Source organism: Balaenoptera musculus, chromosome 1 (assembly GCF_009873245.2).
Source record: "Balaenoptera musculus isolate JJ_BM4_2016_0621 chromosome 1, mBalMus1.pri.v3, whole genome shotgun sequence".
Classification (NCBI taxonomy): Eukaryota; Metazoa; Chordata; class Mammalia; order Artiodactyla; family Balaenopteridae; genus Balaenoptera; species Balaenoptera musculus.
The window spans coordinates 15083336-15107772 of record NC_045785.1 but is presented as its reverse complement, the minus strand read 5'-3'; the positions used below and the strand labels follow the sequence as shown (position 1 = coordinate 15107772).

At 47.9% G+C, this 24437-nt stretch overlaps 1 protein-coding gene across 1 annotated transcript; it reads left to right on the top strand.

Moving 5' to 3' along the window:
* The first annotated feature begins 5526 nt into the window (after positions 1-5526).
* On the top strand, positions 5527-6207 carry RNF186 (ring finger protein 186). The gene has a single exon (XM_036845801.1). It carries the CDS (start codon positions 5527-5529, stop codon positions 6205-6207), a length of 681 nt encoding a protein of 226 aa, XP_036701696.1.
* The last annotated feature ends 18230 nt before the right edge of the window (positions 6208-24437 follow it).

The window sequence follows — 24437 nt, the reverse complement described above, 5'->3', positions numbered from 1 at the left end:
AAAGATGCTTGTCATAGGACGGTCAATAATGGTGGGAAACGGAAACAACCCAAATATTCCACTCGTGGGAATTGATCAACTAAAATATAATACATTAATATAGCGGAATACCATACAACCATCACCAAAGCTTTGAAGTGTGTTTATTAACATAGAAAAAAAGACGTATGATAAGCTATTCATTAAAAATACAGATTACCAAAATATAAATAGCAGGGTCCCATTTTAACAGAAAAGAAAAAACAAACATTTTTGTGTAAGTGTTCACAGAAGGAAGTCTAAAGGGAGATTTCCAAACTGGTCCTCTGTGGGCTGAGAGATTGCTGATTACTAATGTCTTTTTCTTTACATTCATAAGTAATTCCTTTATTTATTTATTTTTTTACAGTAAGCATGGATTTTTTTTTTTTACATAACTATTTTTAAAAAGCAGAGGGGGGGCTTCCCTGGTGGCGCAGTGGTTGAGAATCTGCCTGCCAATGCAGGGGACACGGGTTCGAGCCCTGGTCTGGGAAGATCCCACATGCCGCGGAGCGACTAGGCCCGTGAGCCACAACTGCTGAGCCTGCGCGTCTGGAGGCTGTGCTCCGCAACAAGAGAGGCCCGCGCACCGCGATGAAGAGTGGCCCCCGCTCGCCGCAACTGGAGAAAGCCCTCGCACAGACACGAAGACCCAACACACCCAAAAATAAAATAAATAAATTAAAAAAAAAAAAAAAAAAAAGCAGAGGGGAAAAGCGCTATTTCCAGCCTCCCGCAGTTGATACCTGAAGCCCTCACTTTCTTGCACGATCTCTCCCTCTCCGTCCTTATCTTCATTATCCTGTTATTGTCGTTTTGGTTCCAAATCCTGCTCCTCCATCTCCCCCACCCATCCAACCTCAAACACACTGATGCTTCGAGAGGGATGGAGGCATAGCCAGCTGGGTTCCGAGGAGCACAGAGGCAGGAATTCTGGAAGAAGAGTGTGAGCTAAGACACCAGCCAGCCTGGGGTGGGGAGGGGAGTCGGGGTGAGGGGGTGTTTGCTGGGACATGGCTCTCTGGGGCCACTGGAGTGTGGAGTGAAGCTGGGCTGGTCAAGATCAGAGGCCAGGCAAGGATCAGGCAGTTTGACTCATGACAACACCGCCCTCTCGCACCTTTGCCAGTGAACTCGATACAGGGCCTAAAGCTCACATCAGAACTGTCTTTGTAGGTTGAGGATCTGTGACTACCTGCAAAGTGGGGTTTCCGAGGTGGTCCATCAGGAGACCTGAGTCTGGTTTCCCCACTCACAGGAGGCTATGAAATTCTAACCTCACTGAGGCTGTGCTTCTCAGACTCCTTACAACCCAGGGGCTGTGTGAAGCCACAGGATGGGAGAAACTGCATTTCAAAGGGGGAAAAAAAAGTTTTACTGAGAATTAATGAATTTGCATTTGTATAGCTATTTAAAAATTATGTTTTATTTGAAGATTTGGAAGGACTCAATTTTCTAATTGTAATATTACTGCAAGCACACATGTAACACGGAGTAGAATAAAAAACCTAGATGAATTGAACATTTTGAAGGCTCCAGAGACATTTTTTCCTTCCCCTGGGATAGATCTGCTTCAGGCTATGCTTCAGATCCTGCCCACTTTCACTTCTCTTTAAGAAGCACTGGCTGGGAACTTCCCTGGTGGCGCAGTGGTTAAGAATCCACCTGCCAATGCAGGGGACACGGGTTTGATCCCTGGTCCGGGGAGATCCCACACGCCGCAGAGCAACTAAGCCCGTGCGCCACAGCTACTGAAGCCTGTGCACCACAACTACTGCAGCCCGTGCGCCTAGAGCCCACGCTCTGCGACAAGAGAAGCCACCGCAATGAGAAGCCCGCACACTGCAACGAAGAGTAGCCCCGGCTCACCGCAACCAGAGAAAGCCCGCACACAGCAAAGAAGACCCAACACAGCCAAAAATAAATAAAATAAAGTTAATTAATTTTAAAAAAAGAAGCAGCACTGGCTAAACAGATCACCAAAGGGTCTTAGCTCTGTGTCCCTGGGTGCAGTCAATTACACTGAGGTCAGTTAGACGGCAAGGTGTGTAAATTACTCTCTCCCCTGAGCAGGGTTTGATGGAGGTGGGGGGGTGGGGCTTAAGTAATCTCCCACAATTTCCTACAGTGTTACTGTCTCCATTTTATCAAAATGAGAAACTGATCTTCGATGAAGTTGAAAAGACTTGCCGAAGGTCACGCAGCTAGTAAATTGACAAGAGCTTGTTGTCTAACTATAAAACCAGTGCAAATGATGGTTAAGCCAAGGCACCTTTAAGAAACAAAGTAGCTCCCAAGCCAAGATGGTAGGATGGGGGCAATGTGAAGGAACATGCTTTTAAATGCCGTCATTTCTCAGAAAATAGAAGTTTTTCAAAGGAACTTTCACGGTCTCCTTTATTTATTTCTGTAATATCTGGGTTGTTATAACCAATATATATTTTCTTCATGGTGGTTGCCCAACAACATCAAAAGGTTATTTAGACACTAACCCCAAATAACTTCCCTTGGTCTGATTACAGCCTCATCCAGCTACCTTCCTAATTATTTGGCCTCCAGTAGAGCTGGCTAGCAGAGAGGGGGTCAATGGCCAAGCTGACCAAACTGTGTTGTCCACCTGATTTTCTATTTCTCATTATAAATGAATGCAGCTCAACAAATTTTTTCTTCTCCTATCTCAACCCTTCCTAGGGTCTAGCAAACAGAAAGGAGCATTACATAATGCGGGTCAAAGCAGAAAAGAGACACAAAGTCTCTTTCGGCATAGTAACCCACAGGTGTTAGTTCTCTCTTGGCCATGTACAGCTTGATTGTCTTGTGTCAGGTAGCAATTAAAGGCTTCTTTTCTTCATCTATTGCTGCATTACTCAGATGTCTTTCCCTTGCAAGGGACAGAAATCCAACTCAAGCTGACTTAAGAACAAAAATCAGAGTGGATTTTATTGGTTATTATAACTAAAAAAATCCAAAGAGCTCTGACTTCAGGTATGGCTGGATCAAGGCATTCAATGTCATCAGGCCTTTTTCTGACTCTTTTCTCATCTTTCTTTTGTGTCACACAGTGTGTTCCTGGCATTTCCAGGGTTCCATCCTCTAGCTTAGAAACCCAGCAGTAAGAAAAACTTGTGAGTCGTTCCAACAGAATTCCCAGAATTGAATCTCATTGGTGTGGCTTAGATCACATACCCATGTCTGAACCAATTCTTTTAGCCAGCGGGGTGGAACATGCTGATTGGTCTGCCCTGAATTACATCGCCTCTCTCCTCCCACAGAGCTTCGAACCACACACAATGACAGTGGAGAGCAGTGGTTGCCCAAAAGGAAAACAGGCCACTGTAGAAGGAGAAATGGATGTTGGGCTTGGGGAGAAAACAGATGTCCAGTGCTAGAGCTGAGGTGCCTTTCAGCTTGATCTGGGGGAGAACAGAATAGAAAGAAATAACTGATTGTCAGGCTGATGGCTGAGGAGGAGAAGAGATGTGATGGCGAGGGTAGAGGGGGAGAATTCGATTTCGGAGACAGGGGACTCAGGGTGAGGATGAAGCAAGAGAGCAGAGCCTGTCCCTTGGGGTGGGGGAAAGCACTGGGTCAGAAGAGCTGGACTCTCTGGACCTCAGCTGGTGACAGAAGCAGCAAAGGATGGTGCAGCTTGTCCTTCTGGATTCGGCGGGGCGTAGGTGAGGCATTACTTTGAGAAGGTGGATTGCACCACCCCACCCTCTGATGTTCAGGGCAAAGTGAGGAAATCACATTTTCTTTTTTAATTTTAAATTTTTTATTAAAATATACTTGATTTACAATGTCTTGTTAGTCTCTGGTGTACAGCAAAGTGATCCAGTTATACATATATATATTTTTCCTTTTTCATATTCTTTTCCATTATAGGAATCACGTTTTCTTAACTGCCATGCTATGTATGTCTTTCAGTCCCACATGAGTCCTGTTAGCTTGAGTCAGCTGCCTGAAGGCCAACTGCCTCTACACCGAAGGACGAGATTGAGTTCCTGGACCCAAGGGGCTGGGAAGCTGACCTTGGACGCTAGTAAATTCCACGGGGTCCTGACCCCATGAAAGGCCCCTTGGCAGGCAGCTGGCAGGCCTGCCTTGACCACACCCTGCCTTTGCTTCCAGACCTCGGCAGAGCCTTCCTTACAAGGCTGTGCCAGGATGCAGGGAGATCGCAGGTGAGGATTCTGTCTCGAGGCTCGGCTCCAAGCAGGCCCAAACAAACAGCAGCTGTTTTTATTACTACTGGCTCTGCAGTGTGCCTGGCACACAACAAATTGCACCTATTATTAGGTATGTGAAGTGCACAGCAGGATAGGGATGAGATGCTTGGGAACCAGTAACGGTTAATACAATTATTGTGACTGTAAAGGAACAGATGGCAGTAGCAGGTGATAAATACCTATGGACTGTTTCGGTTTTACTGTTTGGCTGGACTTTTTTCCCCCTGCTGCTCAGAATACTTTTCCCATCACTTCTTTCTTCTTCACAGGGCCGCCTGCTTGCAAACATTCTCAAAGCACAAATAAACTTTTTCCCGCTGATCCTGACATCCAAAACCTTTTGAGAAACACCCATGGTGGTGTTTCTCAAAGTGGGGTCCCCCTGGTCCACCTGGGTTAGAATCATCATGATGTTTGTTAACTGAGCAAATTCTAAGATTCCCATCCAGACCTTGCTGAATCTCAATCTCTGGGTTTGGGACCTAGAAACCTGCATTTTAAAAGGCTCCTGGGGGCTTCCCCGGTGGCGCAGTGGTTGAGAATCCGCCTGCCAATGCAGGGGACACGGGTTCGAGCCCTGGTCTGGGAGGATCCCGCATGCCGCGGAGCGACTGGGCCCGTGGGCCACAACTACTGAGCCTGCGCGTCTGGAGCCTGTGCTCTGCAACGAGAGAGGCCGCGATAGTGGGAGGCCCAGCGCACCGCGATGAAGAGTGGCCCCCGCTCGCCGCAACTAGAGAAAGCCCTCGCACAGAAACGAAGACCCAACACAGCCATAAATAAATAAATTAATTAATTAATTAATTAATTAACATGTTTTAAAAAAATAAAAATAAAAATAAAAAAATAAAAGGCTCCTGGGGTGGGGGGCGGTGGATGGGGGTGGTGATTCTAATGTATCCTGAAGCTCACAAGCCATAATCCCGCGGGCACTCATGAGGCACCAGCCGCAACAGGAAAATCCTGATTCACGCACTGGCCCTGCCCCCTTGGCCCTTCTATCAGACAATTCAAAGATTCCAGGCCCTCTAGTTACTGATTAACCCCAGGTTTCAAGGAAAGAAATAATAATAACTAAAGGGACAACATGAGCCAAGAAACAAGCTGAGCAGCCCTGGGAGAGCGGTGTTAGACGGCTGATGACGAGAAGGAAATAGAGGCTTGAGAAGCCCAGCCTGAGGTCAGACCACATCCAGGTCCCAGTGACACCGGCTGACACTTCCCTGTCGATGCCCAGGCCCTGAGCTGCCACGTCCCAGTGGCTCCTCTGCCCAGAATGGCCTGCACTGAGCTCCTGCAGCAGCCCCAGCTTGTGTCCAAAGAAGCCACCACCTCTAACACCGCGGGCCCTGCTGGGGGTCATCGCGGCTCCACGGATGGCGACCTGGAGTGCCTGGTGTGCCGGGAGCCCTATAGCAGTGCCCGGCTGCCCAAGCTGCTGGGCTGCCAGCACACCTTCTGTGCCGTCTGCCTGAAGCTGCTGCTGTGTGTGCAGGACGACACCTGGTCCATCATCTGCCCGCTGTGCCGCAAGGGCACTGCCGTCCCCGGGGGCCTCATCTGCAGTCTGCGTGACCAGGAGGCCGTGCTGGGGCGGCTGGCCCGGCCGGGCCCGGAGGTGCGGCTCTGTCCTCAGGGGCTGGTGAATCCTGCTACCTTGATAGCAGGGTATCCCAGCTTAGCAGGAGAGGATGAACAGGATGCGGAGAGTGCCAACTACGTGGCAGCCCGGCGCCTGGCGGCACACCTGCTCCTCCTGGTCTTGCTCGTCGTCCTCATCCTGCCCTTCGTCTACCCAGGCATCATCGGGTGGACGCTCAGCTCCGTCGTTGCACTGGCCCTGCTGTTGTCCTTGCTTCTCTGCTGTCACCGCAGCAGCCAGGGCAGCTGCTGGTCCTCCCCCAGGACTCTCTTCTGCAGGGAGCAGAAACCCAGCGAGATCTCTTCCATCACCTGAGAGCGCTCCGACCAGGCAGTGTCTGGGGACTTCTGTCTCTGCGGCCCGTTTACTGTCACAGTGAACAGGGTAAGGGGCTCTGCATCAGACTGGCTCCCCTGGGAGAGTAAACGCCAGCTGGACCTGCAAGCCAAAGCCAGAATGGCAGTCTTGGGTCAAGAACTCTGTGTTCGGACGATAGACTTACACCTGCTCAGGGAATAGCACAGCTAAACTGTTTGGGGATGGGGAAGAGGCACAGACTACTTGAATGCTACAGGGGCGGGGGGACCTTCTGTTCCTCTTATTCCAATGCTCCCGTTTTTCTTTCTATACCTTGATAAAAGTATTGCAAATATTGACGTTATTGCAGAACAAATAGAACCGGAACCCCTTTTTCTGCAATTTATGTATCTGGTTGTTTCTTGCTTTCTTTTGGTTTGGTTCTATGTGTTCGGGGTCGTTTGTTTCTATTTCTGGCTGTGACACATTTTCCCTCCGGGGAAGTCAGAGCCCACAGGAAGCCCTCCTGCCCTCCCCCTGATGTTGTCCATCTCGTGCCCATCCCACCTCGCCAAAGGTCCTGGGGGTTCGGGTCTCCCATTGAGCTGCCCCCAGGAATGGAGAGGGAGAACTTGTGTGGAGGAGTGGGTCTTCTGCTGCTGCCAGGGGATGCCCACATTTGGTTGGCAGAGTTGGGGAGGGTTGGAGAGGACCTAGGTGGGTCTGGGAATTGCTCTCAGCAGCTCCACCAGGATTTCTCAGCTCCACGTCATCGGGTCCTAACTTAACAGAGAATCACAGTGTTACGAGAACTACCCCCATCCCCCCACAGCGGGTCCAGCTGCCCATCGGATGCACATGATCCCACACTCTAGAACGAAATCTTTATGGGTGTTGTTTCTTTCTTATTGCCTCCCGATGCCCATCTGAGCTTTTGTCATAAAGATAAGAGGCCCCATAAATGCAACAGTCCTCTCCAATAACCCCACATTTCCCACCTCTCCCTGAGAGTCACAGTCATCTGAAAGGCTTTTGTGTCTTCTCTCCACCGTTTCTGCTCCATAACAGAGAGGAGACTTCTGCCAGAGTCAGGCATCAACCAGTGGGGGGACCCATCAGGGTGCAGGGGAGTAAAAGACAGGAGATGTCACATTATTTCCTTCCAAAGACCCCGTAACTGGGAAGCAGACTTGAAACCTCAGAGGGGTTCGTTGAGTACAATCCATTGTCCCTCCTTGCCTGCCTTTCCTCCTGATAGGATGACAGTTGCAGGCTGGACGTGAAGTTCACGGTGACGGTCCCTTTGTCAGGGAGGGATGAGAGAACGCCGCCACTGCAGCACGGGGTGGGGGGGGATGCGGGTTGGCCCCGGCCCAGAGGTTGCATGTGTGTTGTTGAACAGGGCCTTCTGGCTTTCTGAGCTTCATTTCCCCAAAATGAGCCAGTAGCACTGGATTATTCCTAAATCCCCTGAAGTCCAGAAGCTGAGGATGCTGCTGGGCTCCCAGATAATGAACGTGGGGTCACATCCCCTGTGGAGTCACACCCAGAAAAGTCAAAATGTAAGTCTGTATGCAATTAGCTGTTCTTGCAATCTGCACAAAAAAAATCTTCCTTTTTCTCATAAGGCACCTTCAGGGCACACTGTGACACCCATGCTATTGGCCTTATTAACTCCTGGTGCTGGGAGAGAGCGTGGGTGAGTGCGTGTGGATGTATATGTGCTCATGCTATTAAGCCAAGGCCAAGCGGGCCTGGAGGACACCCTATCTCCCCAGGATGGATAAATGACAAGAATTGTTTGGCATTTCCAGAGCTGGCCTCAGGCACGTGCAGTTTGGGATGGTTGCCAGTAGAAGAGGGAAAGAACATTCTTTCCTCACTCACCTCCACTCCCATTCCATCTCATTCTTGGACCCTCCACTAAGAAGAAAACCTCCACCAAGGTTTCAGTTGCTAATGACAACACCATTTCTACCAAAGTAACGGTGGGCTGATGTTTACGGAGTGCTTACTGTGCACCCAGCACTGCATTAACAGCTTTATGTCCATTATCTAGCTGAATCTTCATAACAGTTTTATGAAGAAGAGACCATCTTGCCGATGAGGATACTGAGGATCAGAGAGGTCAATTCATCTGCCTAAGGTTGCACAGCCAGCCACTGCCAGAGCCCCCTAGGAAATTAACCCAGTGTTCTTTCTGCTCCCACATGCTTCCTCCTTTGTGTGCAGTTTCAAAACAACCAGGAAGCTGGTCACTGCTTGTGGGCTTGGGAGGGAGAATAGGAAACTAACCACAGGAGCCTCCAAATTCCAGTAGTCAGGTGCTCAGAGAAGCCCGAGAATTCTGGAATCTATTGTCTATGCTAAAGAGAAAGAAAAGAGAATGATAAAAGTGGGATGGCTTTCCTGACTTTTACCGCCCAGTGCCAGCCTCCCCTGAAGGGAGCTGTGTTAGCACATGACCAACGTGTCCTCCGTCCCCATGGGCAAAGATGTCTTGACACTTCTGTCCCATTGTCCTGAAGCCCAGCTGGTCTCCGAGTACTTTTGGCCCCTGGCAGTGTTGGGGCAGAGAGCACCAGAGGCTAATTTCAGCCCAGGCTGCCCTGGAGAGGAACAGAGGAAACAGGCAGTGCTGCAAAAGGATGTAAGTGGAAGAAATTGGAGGGGCAAGCCAAGGCTCAAAGGCAGGCTCTGACCCAGTGTGTGACCAATAGGAGTCACAGAACTTCTCTGAGCCATGGTGTGCCCACCTGTAAAGTAGCAGAGGATGCCACACCCCCCCCCCCAGGGCCTCCGTGGGGATTCAAAGTGCTGCCGAACGAGAATATCATGTCCTAACAGTCTGCCTTTATCATCAGACATTGACCCCTGGGGGTGAACGGATTCCATGGGGCCTGTTGGGTATGATCGAGCAGGGGACCAGCCTTGGTGACGGGGTGGAGAAGCCAGTCCGGAGTAGGAGCGTTGTCCAGGACAGGCCGATCTGGTGGAGAACCTTGTGCTTAGGTCCTAAGGATGGAGAGGAATTGCAGGGGGAAGGCCAAATTTCATCCCCATCAGCCCCATCACCCTATGCTGTGACCCTGAAGTCAGACATACCTGGCTTGAATTCTAGCTTCACCGCTTAGAAGTCACCTCGCCCCTCTGAGTCTCAGATTCCTTATCCACGTAACAGTTTATATACATATTTCACAGGGTTGTGGGAGAATTAGCAGAATAATCCATGGTTGAGCATTGAGGACTGCAAGGAGGTAAAGAAGGAAGGGAGAAGACAAGGAGAGATGGGTTGAGTTCTAGAAAGCCCCAACAGGAACGATGAGAACAGACTTGCCTGATTTTATTCAGTCTTATTAATAAGGAAATATATTAAAGCCCAGGCGCTAGAATTTACATCCCCCATTAACCGGCCTCAACATCCGCAGCATCTTCACTGATATAAGAAAACAGGGTTTCCCTGGTGGCGCAGTGGTTGAGAATCTGCCTGCCAATGCAGGGGACACAGGTTCGAGCCCTGGTCTGGGAAGATCCCACATGCCGCGGAGCAACTGGGCCCGTGAGCCACAAATACTGAGCCTGCGCGTCTGGAGCCTGTGCTCCGCAACAAGAGAGGCTGCGATAGTGAGAGGCCCGCGCACCGCGATGAAGAGTGGCCCCCGCTTGCCACAACTAGAGGAAGCCCTCACACAGAAACGAAGACCCAACACAGCCATAAATAAATAAATAAACAAATACTTAAAAAAAAAAAAAAGAAAATAATCATTGCTAACATGGTTTGAATGCACCATGCAAAGTGCATTACATATGTTATTACATCTGCTAGAAGGTAGATGCTATTATCAATTACCCTCAAATTACCAACAGGGATGCTGAGGCACAGAGACATCAAGTAACTTGCTCAAGATCACACAGTGAGGTGATGGTGAGGCCAAGACCAGGTCCAACTCCAGAGTTTAGGCTTTGAGTCACTTTGCTGTATCAGATGAAACATTCCCAGCACATTGTAAGCCTTCAGGGTATGTGGGCCCCTGGCCTGAAGGGTGGAAAACTAAGAAGAGACGGCATCCCCTCTTTGGATGGGGGACTCAGGGGTAGAAGTTTGTGGAGGTCACCTGTCCCGTTACCCACAGCCATGTTCTCATCTCACCCTAAAGCACCTGTTCATCATTGGAAGCCCTTTTCAAATGACTGGAGGAAGTCTTGCAGTCTTTGCTGGAACAGTTAATTCTTTGTGGCAATGGAAAACATTTCCAAGAATGAAGGACCTTCCCGCAATCTCTCAGGCTATGGGAACAGCATAGAGCACAGTCAAAGAGAAATGAGATCCAAGCTCTTGAATCTGCCTGGAGCTATTCATGTGAACTTTATATTCTTGTCCAAGAACCTCGAAGTTACTTTTTTTAAGGCAGAATATTTCCTGGGTCAGTAGAGAACTCTCTGAAGAATTCAGGACACCATGGAAGCTAAGATCCATCTGTGCGTTTATTCAACAAATATTTATTGAAGGTCTGCTCTGTGCCAGGTACTGAGCAAGATATTTAACCCTTATTTGATAAGGAATTTTGATGAAAAAGGAAAATTAATAAGTGCAAGTTGAATTGTGTCCCCCCTCCCCCCAAAATATATGTTGAAGTCCTAACCCCCACTACCTCAGAATGTGACCTTATTTGGAAATAGGGTTTTTACAGAGATAATCAAGTTAAAATGAGGTCATTGGGGTGGGTCCTAATCCAGTATGACTGGTATCCTTATAAAAAGGGGGAAATTAGACATAGAGACAGACATACAAAGAAGAAAGACAATATGAAGATACACGGGAAGAAGATAGCCATGTGAAGGTGAAGGCAGAGACCAGGGTTATGTTTCTATAAGCCAAGGAATGCCAAAGATGGCCAGAAAATGACCAGAAGCTAGGAGAGAGGCCCGGAAGAGATTCTCTCTCAGAGCTCTCATCAGGAACCAATCCTACCGACGCCTTGATCTTGAACTTGTAGCCTGCAGAACTGTGTGAGACAATAAGTTTCTATTGTTTAAGGAACCAGATATTGTGGCACCTTGGTATGGCAGCCCTAGGAACCAATACAGCATCTATCCTGTGCCTGTGCTTGCAACAGGCCCCTTCGCTGGGCTGCTTCAAGTTCAGCTAAATAACTTGCCCAGAGTCTTATAGCACGTACATAGAAATGTCAGGCTCAAAATCAAGTCTGATTGATTCCCAAGATTAATTCTTCATCCCTATTTTGTAGATCGGAAATCGAGGCTCAGAGAAGCCCTGTGATTTCCCCCCAGACAGAGCCCAATATGTCAGAGATGGAGTTGGAATCAGACCCACAGTTCCTAAATTACCCTTAATCTTAGCAACAACCATATGAGAATTACTGAATTATTATCCCCATTTCACAGATTAAAGAGTTAAAACCCAAGTCATTAAGATACCTGACCTTAAGGTCACAAGCGAGTAAGTGAGGTACTAGAATTTGAACCTACTGTTTGACTCTAAAGCTATGTCTGCACTTCCCACTGCCCCACACTGTTTCTTAGCACCCTGTCTGCATTGAGAAGCAGGAAAGCGTATCTTTCAGGATGCTTGAGGAACCCACCATAAGAGCCTGTTTGCTCAAAGAGGGCAGGACTAAAGTGGACATTTGTCTTGTTTCCTTTGATTGTCTTATATTCAGCTGCACCCCCCCCCTTGTTCCCCCACCTCCCTCACTGAGGAAACTGCCCTGTAGCTCATCTTGCCCAAGGGAGAGTTCCACCAGCAACCACTACACCAGTTGGGGCGCTTGGTCCTTCCTCTACCCACCTCCTGTTTCATCTGAAGCAGTCACATGATATATGTCATATGATCTCTTCCAGAACTGGAATCTGGAGCTAGTGATGAAGGAGAGATGAGTGTTTAAAGTGGCAGCAACATGGGACTTCCCTGGTGGTCTAGTGGCTAAGACCTCATGCTCCCAATGCAGGGGGCCCAGGTTCGACCCCTGGTCAGGGAACTAGCTCCCACATGCCTCAACTAAAAGATCCCGCACGCCACAATGAAGATCCCAGCCCGCATGCTGCAACCAAGAACCGACGCAGCCAAATAAATAAATAAATACATATTTTTTACATTTTAAATAAATAAATAAATAAAGTGGCAGCAACAGAGCAGATGCTCCCCATAGCTCTGGTCCTTGAGTCACTGGTTGATTCAGTAAACCCTCAGGTTCCTTCCCCACAATTATTATTTTTTTCTTTAGATAGCCAGAATCAGTTTCTGTTGCTTGCAACCAACATTCGTGACCTAATACAGGAGCTGTCCAGGCTCCTGCTTGCTGAAAAATCCCACCATGAACTTCAGCCCCTCCAAAGCCTGGGAAAGGAAAGCTGCAATGCCACAGGCTGGGTAGCGGAAGCCCTCTGGTACCCCCACCCTCAGCCCTCCTGAGAGCCAGCCTGACCTCGTGGCGAGGCTGCCCTGATATCAGGCCCAGGAGAACGGTGCCCGGGTCAGCTCTGCTCTGACGTGGGGTCAGACAGGAAAACACGGCATTGGATCTCAGGCCAGCCACTTTTGGAGGAGGCTGGTCTCTGGTCTATTGGCCTCAGAATCCCCAGAAGAAACAAGCTCTAGTAGACAATCAGCCAGAGGTCCTTCACTGGAGTCAGTTTGCAAAAGAAAACAGCCTACAAAGTAGCTGTGGGTGCAGCAGTTCCAAAACAACTGCAGCAATCATCCTGGCTAATGTTTATCAAGAGCTTACTACATTCAGGCTACTGTTCTCAGAGCTTCCTTAACCCTTTTGTTCTTCACAACAACCCTGTTATTCTTTATGCTAGACATTTGACATGTCATCTCAGTGAACTGACACAGAGCTCCTATTTAGGTAGGCAGCTGAGGCAGAGAGAAGGTAAGGAACTTGTGTTAAGTGGCAGAGCTGGGGTTTGAAAGCAGGCAGTCTAATCCAGCTCTGCCTTATTCAGTCACTGCGTTTACCATCCCCCTCCTACTCTCACCTCTCTCCCTTCTTTCCTCACCTTCCCCGCCCCAATCAAAAGGAACCAAAAGAAAAGAAGGGCCCTCAGTAACAGACACACCTGGGTTCAAAACCAAGTCCCTCCATTTATTCTCTGTGTGACCTTGGGTGTGATATATGCCTTCTCTGAACCTTAGTTTCCTTGTTCGGAAATGCAGGCTAATCAAGCCTACCTGAGGGAAGTTCTGTGACAATTCAATGAGATAATGCGTAAAACACCTGGCACAGTTCCCAACATAGAGTAGGTGCTCGCCCATCCCAGTCAACCTGTCAACAAATGTGTGTGAGCACTTATTACTCACCTGGCAAGTGGGGGAAGCAAAAAACTACAGGGGAAGGGATGGTCCTTACCATCACCCCTGTCAGCCTCTCCCTAGCTAGGGAAACAAGATATGCACATAGGTGCTAAAAGCAGACCCCAGGGTGAGATCTGGACAGTCTAAGACAAAGGGTAGCTCTAGAGGAGGAGGTTCTCCCTGGGGAGAGGCAGCCAGTAGGGCTCTGGAATGCTGCTCATGTTCTATTTCTTGACTTAGGCGATAGTTACACAGATGAGACTTATTTTCTAATTATTTATAAACAGTGCCTACATCTTGGATGTGCTTTTCTGTACATATTTCACAGTGAAAAAATAAAACTTTAAACCTAACTTAACAATGCTATAGAGTCTAAGCAGCTTGAGGGCAAAGGCTGGGCCTGAGGCCGGTACCCAGCGCTAATCCCGCATTCGGATGCCTGCCCCATCCACAACCAGTTCACCCAGGGTTTTAGAGCTTTGTGGGTTGCTCTGCAGACGGTTTTGTCTGGTTTGAATCCTGACTCTGCTACTTACTGGCTGTATGAATGAGTCTCTCAAACTCCCTAATCCCGGTTCTCACACCTATAAAATGGGGAAATAATGATGGAGTTATGAGCATCAAATGAGATCACCTGTAGAGACCATTTAGCACAGTGTACCGGCACACAGGATGTGCCCAAGAAACACTAGCTGCCCAAGTTAGGCAAAAAGATGAATGTATTGGCTCATTTAACCAAATGGTGGCAAAGGCAGTTTCCTGTTGGGCCTTGGCAACGATGAAACTAAGGTATGGGGCTTCATTCAGACTGTTTCTCTCCATTTCCATCTCCTGTTCTCTCTGCATTTGAGTCTTGTTCTCACCGACCAGCTTTGTCCATGAGATTGGAAACTTGGCCAGCTCCTACTCATGTCTTCCTAGCTTCACCTCCAGAAAGAAAGGAGCAGACGTTCTGCCTTTGATTAAATGACGAAAAATCCCAAGGAAGGACTCTGATTGGTCATCTTGGGTCACATGCCCTCCTTTGTGACCCGCAGGGCTGTGACTAGCAGCCCCAAGAGAATCTTCTGATTAGGAAGAAGAAGGACCTCAAACAAAGGAGAATGCTATTTGCAGAAGAACGAGAGGTGTTGAGTAGAGAGAGCAGCAGGTGTGAGCCAATCCCCACCCCGCCACAGCTAATTAGAGATGAACTCCAACTTGATTGGGTCTCTCTTTGAGAGGTCTGCCTCCTCCCCACCCAATCTCAGTCCAAGTGGGTTCTGATAGTAACAATACCATATTCGTCTTTTATGGGTAGAGCATGTGTCCCAAACCTGCCAATCAAAGCATCATGTCCCCTGGCCACAGGGTCTGGTTCAAAGCTAAGCCAATGACAGCTCTACCCAGGAATATTACTGGAGCTACCTGGAGGAAGTATTTTCTCTGCCACAGTTGCTAGGCTGGTAGAATGTTTGGACTTTCCGGTTACCATCTTGCCCCACCAAGGGAAGGATTTTTCTATGGGTGAAGCCAACCCAGAGCAAAGCTGAGCCCAGTGGTAGAGAGAGGTTCCTAATCATATTATTTGAGTACGTAGATCTGGCCACACCTGAAACCTGACTTTCCTCTGAACTTCTCAATAGTTACACGGGTCAACAAATTCTTTTTCTTTGCTTAAACCCTTCTGACCATGTTGTTTCACTTCCAGGCAAAGGAGCACTCAATCACTTGTGGGTGCTTGAGTTATGAAGTCATATAGAGGGAAAGCTAAGATAGCCAATCCAGAGCCAGATTTATGTCAAAGTACAATAGAGAGCTGGATGTGAGTGATGAATGAAGCTGATACAGAGGCAGACAAGAGGGGGCACGTGTCCTCTGAGAGGCAAAGAGAAAAGCCTCAGGTCCTGATATCCCAAATCGCCAGTCTCAGTGAGGCCTGGCTATTTGCCAGTCTTGTCCTGTCTGTCCCCGAGGCCACCTGTCATATCCTTCAATATCCCTCTTTTAAATAAGCTAGCTAGGGCTTCCCTGATGGCGTCATGGTTAAGAATCCACCTGCCAATGCAGGGTACATGGGTTCAAGCCCTGGTCCAGGAAGATCCCACATGCCGCGGAGCAACTAAGCCTGTTCGCCACAACTACTGAGCCTACGCTCTAGAGCCCACGCACCACAACTACCAAGCCCACGCATCACAGCTACTGAAGCCCGTGCATCTAGAGCCCGTGCTCCGCAGCAAGGGAAGCCACCGCAATGAGAAGCCCCCGCACGTCAACGAAGAGTAGCCCCCACTTGCAGCAACTAGAGAAAAGTCCGTGCACAGCAACAAAGACCCAACGCAGCCAAACATATATAAATAAAATAAAATTTTAAAGATAAATAAATAAATAAGCTAGCTACCCAGAGGATTCCAGTACCTCCTCATCCCCTCCCCTAAGACTCGATGCTCTGTGAGGTCTACAACCTCTGTTGAATGTTAAATGGAAGAGTGCCCCAGGGCAGGACATGGCATATGTGAACTCCTAGGGAAGACATAAGGAAGGGGGTTTTGGTGGCCAGGGCAAGCCTCGGGAAGGATGTGGGAACTGGCTGGGTCTTGAGGGAAAGGTTTGATTTGAACAGACAGAAAGAATGGGGTGAATGAGGGTATTGCAGGAATAGTGTGAGAAAAGCATGGAAGTTGGAAAATACAGAGTATATTCAGGGGCAGAGAGTGGGTCTGTCTAGGTCAGGAGTTTGTCAGGAACAGGGGAGAAAGCTGGGCCTGGCGGCAGAGGGTCCGGTGCACCAGGCTGTGGGGTCCACTACGGCACATGAAGGGCTTACCATGGAAGTGCTCAGAGTTATCCAGCGGCACTGAAACTGAAATAGCAACAGCAGACCCTTGCTGGCAGACCCTGCGGCTGTCCACCAGAGGTGAGCATGGTAGGGAGTCGGGGTGCAGCGGGAACGGTGTCCAGAGTGCTGGGGTTTGCTCTGCTACAGACCCCAGATAAACTTCCTTGGGACTTGGCCTCCGACAGCATCCATCCCTGTGGGAGGGGATGCAGGACAATTTCAAGTGATACTAACACAGATATTCATTCATTCACTCACTTATTCAATCAGTAAGCATGTATTAAACACCTACCATACACTAGGCATTAGGTTAGGTCCTAAGGAGATGAGGGTCAATAAAACATAAGACCCCTGGCCCCACTGAGCTCACACTGGGGCACTAAGGGCCCCCTGCTCAATCGCCATTCCACCTTCTCCTTCAGAGAAACCTGATTTTGTCTGTGCAGCAATGTGCCCCATCAATACCGGCAAGAGCCGTCTCTGCTCTGGGCCCCATCCTTTAGAGGGCCCCCCTCTGGCCTCTTCCATCCTGATGGAGAGAGGAGCCTACGAGGCCAAGAGGATGTGCCCACCTAAGCCCACACTCTGGGTACCTGGTACCCCAATACTCCCTGTCCAAACTGCCCCAAATCCACTTCCAGCCTGCAGGAGTGAACCTCTCCCCGACCCATTCTCCTAAGGGTGCAGCCACTACACACATTCCTAGGTTTGAGGAGTGGCCAAGTGGCAGCTGTTTGCAGGAGGGGTATTCAGAGCTTGGATGCATGGGCTGGAGTGTCCACACACCTGTATGGGAGACCTCATGTGGTACGGGATGGAATTGGGGCTGGGAAGAGAAGGAAGATGGGCAGTAAACCAGGAGCCACATCACGGCGTGGAACTCTGAGGAGCTGAAGGATTTCTAAATTCACACCTGATATTCCATGTGGTTTGAAGGTGTGTCTGTCTGGTCGGAAGGTTAGGACATGTTTTTTTTTTTATCATTTTGTGTTCTTGCCCTGAGCTCTGCAAATGTTAGGACTGGCCTGAGCCAATCCCCTTTGCCAGATTCCTTGCTTTCCCAGACTCCCTTGCAACCACGGGTGATCATGTGATCCAGACATGTGATCCCAGCAAAGGGGCTTCTGGGAAATCGTTTCCACCTTGACCATGGGAGAGAAACCATGAGGAAAGGCTCTTGAGGAGAGCTCCCTTTTCCTCTTTTCCGCTTTTGAACACAACTGCTTAAGAATGCTTGACACTGAGGGAGCCATTTGGGCCACAGCATGACACAGTGAAGGGCAACAGCCAACATGCTGAGGATGATGAAAGATGGAAAGAGCTTAGGTCTTTGAGCTTTGGGGCCAACTCTGGAACCATCTACCTCTGGATTTTATGTTCCATAAATCATCAGTGTCATTATGATTTTGGCCACACATTGGGAAGCGTTTGATACAACAGTGGCCAGCCATCCTAACGGAAACATGCATTCTTTTTTTTTTTTGGCCGCTCTGCATGGCTTGCAGGATCTTAGTTCCCTAGCCAGGGATCAAACCCAGGCCCCTGGCAGTGGAAGCGCAGAGTCTAACCACTGGACCACCAGGGAATTCCCAGAAACATACATTCTAATGACTAGTGAGAGAAACCAATCTGGCCATCTTGCCAGCCTATGGGGAGGTTTTTCCCATGGGTGAAGTCAACCCAGAGGAAATTGAGAATTTTCTGCTACATCTGCATGTTACTTTTACTATTACTTTTTTAAAAAAATAATCTCATTTTGCTTAATGTTTTAAAATGATGTCTCTATCATAAATAAAAAGCCAAGGTAATTTGCTGTTGCAGAAAGTAATAAAAAGATTTTTGGGGACTTCCCTGGTGGTACAGTGGTTAAGAAACCGCCTGCCAATGCAGGGAACACAGGTTCGAGCCCTGGTCTGGGAAGATCCCACATGCCGTGGAGCAACTAAGCCCGTGAGCCACAACTACTGAGCCCGTGTGCCTAGAGCCCGTGCTCCTCAATAAGAGAAGCAATGAGAAGCCCGCACACCACAGCGAAGAGTAGTTCCCACTCGTCACAACTAGAGAAATCCCACGCACAGCAACCAAGACCCAATGCAGCCAAAAGTAAATTAAATTAAAAAAAAAAAAAACCACTAAGTGCATTGTGGTATCCCAGATGGGTTTCTGGGACTGTAAAAGGACATTAGTAGAAAAACCAATGAATAAAGTCTATACTTTAGTTAACAGTAATGTACCAATGTTGTTACCAAGTCCAAGTTCGTACTGCTCACAGCACAACAGGCCAATAAATTGAGAGACAAGTTGTTGGGGCAAGGAATAGTGATTTTATTCAGAAAGCCAGCAAACCGAGAAGATGGTGGACTCGTGTCCCAAAGAACCATTTACCGGAGGTAGAATTCAGGCTTCTTTTATACTAAAAGGGGAGGGGGTGTGTCTAGTTGCTGCAAACTTCTTGGTGTCAGAATCCTTTATTCTTGCAGCTGTCCACATAGGATAGATCACGATGTTTCTGTAAACCTCCAACAAGGCAAATGTTATTCTCTGCTCTGCAACTTTTTATCTCTATATGAATGGAAAAGTGTTAGACCTTTAAAGGTCAGAGCCTCCAGAATGGGCTATCCTGTGGATTTCAAGCTATAGGCAACATTCTTAACTTGTAGCAAAAGCAATAGAATACAAAGCTTAAAGTAAAAGAAACAGATCCAATACAGAGTCAGATTTGTTCTTCCCTATTACAACAATGGTTTCTCAGTCCTGAAACATGTACCATGGTTATGTAAGATGTTAACATTGGGGAAACAAGGTGAAGCATTATATGATTCTTAGGTAAGAATTCTGCACTGTCTTTGGCGAACTTTTCTGTCAATCTAAAATTCTTCCAAAATAAAAAGGTTATTAAATAAATAAATAACAGGATGTTTAAATCCTAACTCAGTATTTTGGAGAGTTGAAGACTCTGAGCTGAGGCCCGTTCTCCCTTCGTTAAAAAGGAAGATTAGCAAATGTTATAGGAGTACAATGGCATACTATTCAGCCTTAAAAAAAGAAGGAAATTGCCTCACTTGCAGCAACGTGGATGAACTTGGAGGACCTTGTGCTCAGTGAAATACGCCAGACACAGAAAGACAAATACTGTATGATCTCACTTATGTGTGTAATCTAAAATAGTCAAACTCACAGAGGCAGAGCGTAGAATGGTAGTTGCCAGGGTTTGGGTGGAGGGAGAAGGGAGATATGAGGACATGTTGGTCAAAGGGTACGAAGTCTCAGTTATGCAAGATGAATGACTATGAGTTCTGGAAATCTAATATACAGCATGGTGACCATAGGTAGCAATACTATATTGTATACTTGAAATTTGCTAAGAGGATAGATCTTAAAGCAAATCTTCTCAACATGCACGCGTGCACGTGCACACACACACACACACACACACACACACACACACAAATGGTAACTACGTACACGTGATGGATTAAGTTATTTAGCTTGACTGGGATGATCTTTTACAAGGTATACATATACTATCAAAAATTCAAATTGTATACCTCAAATATATATAATTTTATAAGTCAAAGATATCTCAATAAAGTTGTTTTTAAAAAAAGAAATATATATACTTTTTGTGTTTGTGAACCTGTAAGTCACAAAGAAAAATGGTTTAAATATGAGTTTAATTAATGGCCTTGATTATTAGTTTATCAGAAACAAATAAAAATTGTACCGCAACAAAAAAAAAGATTCAATAGCATCAAACTGTATTCTCAATAGAATAAGGATTAAAGGGAATAACTTTCTCATGCATGATTCAAGGTGATTTAATGCAAGTTCATGTACCAGCTGAAGATATCTTGCGTACCACCAGTGATATGGGTCTCATGCACTGAGATCCGTATCAGTGCAGATCAGATCAGGAGTAAGTGCAAAGCATTCTTAGATGAGAAGCAGGTAGAGGGTCATCACTCAAACTTCTGTGTAAGAAACAAGGCAGAAGACTACAAAATTATTACCTAACAGACAAGAACAATGGGGGAAAATACTAACCCAAGTGTCTTTGACACTAAATGGCTGCCACTTAGATTGGCCAATTCTAGTTGATAGCCCCATTAACAGAAAGATGTTTAGTTCTTTGGGTCAAAGACACCTTAGAACAAACAAGAAGCTGCTCAGCAATGTAACAATATCCATAGTAACCAGAAACCATCCACAGCGCCCTCCACCCTGACCTTCCTCTGTGGTTGTGTCCGGTCCCTCCCCATGGTAGCCCTGTTTACTTGAGTGTCATTAGGAAAGAAGTGACCATAAACGATCTTCTGTGTCATTCACCCTCAAGTTCAGCACAACGGCATCATAAGGATATTCTACGGGAAGGGATGTGGGGTTGCTTTCAGTGACGTCACTCCCAGAATTCAGTACCATTCAACAAAGACTCGTGCCAGGCCAGCCCCCACTCACATCCTGGAAGGACAGACATCAATGGAGCATAGCAAAGGAGCCTCCTTCTTTCGGGGAGTCATCATCCAAAATTCATCTAAGTATCTTTGAACCTGTACTGATGTTTGAGCCTATGGGATGGCAGGATACCAAAATCAACCAGATCTGGGATTAAATCCTGGCTCTGCCATCTTGTAGCTCGGTGACCCTGCCCAAGTTATTTAACCCTGCTGAGCCTCAGTTTTTCCTCTGTGAAGTGGGGCTAATAATAGCACAAACTGCATAGGATTAAATGATATAAAGTATGTACGGGACATGAAGAACCAGCCACAAGGATAATGGTCCCTGAACAATATTCATGATTATTTCTGGAATTTCTGGGAGAATCAAATCCAATCAACTGATTGTTCTAAACCTGATTGAACATCAGAATCACCAGGGGAACTTGTTAAAAATATAAACTTCTAGGCTTCCACACCCCTGAGAAATTCTAAACTGGGTTGGTGTGGGGCAGGACCCAGGAACCTATGCCTCCATGATATACTTTTATTGTGCCTAGCCCATAGTAGGCACTCAACAAATACAGGCCCCTTCCCTGACCTGGACTGTTGAAATAGCTTCTGAAGCAGTCACCCGTGCCCACTCTTATCCATTAGTCCACCACCAGGAGCCAGTGGGATCCTTTGAAAAGGTGAAAATATGTCACATCGCTGCCCCAAACCCTATACAACTCTCCATTTCATACAGAATAAAATCCATAAACAAGGCCCTACATCAGTGGCTCCTGGGCACATGTTAGAAACACCTGGTGAGCTTGTGAACAATAACTAGGCCTGGCCTGACCCCAGACCAACAGAATCAGAATCTCTAGGGGTGGAGCCCAAGTAGGGTTGCCAGATGAAACAGAGGAAACCCAGTTACATTGAAATTTCAGATACCCAATGAATAACTTTTTAGTATAAGTATGTCCTGGGAAATAGTGGGACATACTTGTACTAAAAACGTATTTATTTCTTGTGTATCTGAAATTCCAATGTCACTGGGTATCCTGTATTTTCATTTGCTAAGCCTCGCAACCCTAGGCCCAAGCATCAGCCTTTTTATAAAGCTCACAGTGACATGGCCCTCATTGCCTATCTAAGCTCATCTATTCCTCTCCCCCAGCTCTCTCCACTCCAGCCTTTTCCTTGAAAGTGTCAACCACCTTCCTCCTCTCCACAGCTTTGCAGTTGCTGGCTGCCTGTGAGACAGGCTGGGACCTGGGACCTGGGACCCTTTGCTGCAGTGTTTGCACCTGGACAAACGGCTCCTGGAGCAACAAAATATAAAGAAACTATAAGGGACTAAAAGTAACTGCATGCATGTGCAGTTGGGGCAAATTCTGGACAACAAGATACAAAAAGACCAAAAAGCCCAACCGCCACTTCTGAAGAGCCGGGAGCAAAAGCAGGGTACCGCGCATGCCCCCTGCACTCAACACCACCAAAGGGGTGGGCAGACCACCTAAGCCACCCGTGTGGCCTGACCCCTGGACCCGCTCCTACCTTTACCCCACGAAAGGAACCAGCTTGCCCCCCCTCAGGGATCGAGCAAGGGAACCTGTTGCTTGTTCTCGCTCCCCCCTGTTGCAGCAGGGACCCCAATAAAGCCTTGCCTGAATTTCTTGTCTGGCCTCTCATCAATTTCTATTAAGGAGGCTGAGAACCCTGGTCAGTAACACCTGGGATGCTCTGTCTATGGCAGATACCAGCAAGCCTCCCTGACCACCGCACCCTCTCCCCCAGGCTCCCCTCACCTTGCTTTACTTTGTAACACTTACACTGATGGATTATCTATCTGTTTGGTTATTGTACATCTCCCCTCCCTCACAAACTAGACTGTAAGCTCCGTGACTTTACTGGAAACACTCTGGTTCTTTCCTTGCTGTATCTGCGATGCCTAGAACCTCACCAGTTACTCAGTAAATTCTGGTTGAATTAGTTAATGGTGATGAAAAGGCTTTTCCTTCCAGCACAAACCCCTAACCATTCCTTCCGGAGGAGCTGATAGAAGACCTCTTAGCAGAAGTATCTCTTACCAAGAATGAGAGCAGCTAATTTTTACTGAGCATGTCCTGTGTGCCAGACACCATTCAAAGCACTTTACCTGCACGTCCTCGTTTCATCCTCATGACAGCACTTGAAGGGGTCATAATTATCCTCATTTTACAGAGGAGGAGAGTAAATTCTTCAGTGTCCAACACCAAACCTCAAAAATCTCAAAGGCATACACCAGAGGGGTAAATATACTTTCTCCACCTTTCCTTCCGGTAGCCTTGATTCCAGATTAGCTCCCGTGTGCTGTTCAGTGGCAGGGACTGGGGTGAGGGATGGGCACTGGGCAGGGCTGTAACGGATCCAAAGTCTGGAGTCAAGAGTGTTTAACACAGGATCCCTCTCGAACTAGAGACAGGGCAAGGCTGTTGTGCAAAGTGGTGCCTGTTCCCACAAAGCCAATCTGGCTGGAAAGGGCCACCAGACACTGAGCAAAGGAGGGATGGCTGGAGGTTTTCTGCTGGCGTCCACTTCCATGTGGTTATTAATACTGCAATTGACACGGCCCATGTGCTCAGATATACCCCCTATGCCCCTGAAGGGTGCACGCTATTAACCCATTTGACCCTCACAATGGCCTTGTAGGTAGGTAGAGCTGCTGTTCTTGGTCCTGAGTGGCCAGTGGGGAGACGAGGAGACGGAGGCCTAGAGCATTCCACAAGAAGCATGAGTCACAGACTTTGCATTGGAAGCTGGTCTCTGAACCTGGCCAGTGCCTTTTCTGTTCACGGTACTGGGCTGTTTTCACCTGGAGAAAGAATAACAACCTTGTGGCCACAATGATTCACACTCCAGCTCTGGCACTCATCATTAGTTCTGTGGCTTCTGCATAGCCTCGACCTGAGCCTCAGTTTCCTTTCGTGTAGAACAGGTGTGATGAGATTCACAGGATTGCTAGAGGAATGAGATCCATTCATGCATTCATCATATGATTCTGAGCACCTATCAAGTGCCAGGCACAGTCCCTGGGGCTGGGCACACAGCAGAGGGCTCTCCAGGCTTTTAAATTCTAGTGGGGATGGCAGGCAATAAACTGCCAACAGGAAGATAAACCAAACAATTCCACTGAGTGAGAAGTACTGCGATCGACACAGAACAGGACTGGGAGCCTGGAGCGGGATTCCCCAGCACTTAGAACAGTACCTGGCACATAGTAGGTGCTCAGGAAGTATTTGTTCTCTGACTGAACATGCTGGGTGGTCAGGGAAGACTCACAGATGCCACCCTGAGTGGACACCGTAGTGGAGAGCTGGGGCCACAGGGCCAGGCACGGGAACCTCAAACGCAAAGGCCCTGAAACCAGACCAGACTTGGCGTTAAAGAAACTGAAAGAAAACTCAGGGGAAGCATGGATATCTCATCACTCAGTAAACTTCCAAGTGCTATATACACACGCGGGAAGACTGCTTCTGTGCCTGGTTCTTTGATTGCACCTGATTTACTTTTGACGACCGAGCCCCTGGCAAGCAGTTTCTGCAGAGCCGAACCCCGCGGCCCTGTGGCTTCCCCGAAGGCGAACAGACCCACAAACCGAGTTTCGCGCCGGGCTGGCCCGTCACTTCCTGAAGCCGGCACCCTCTGGCGG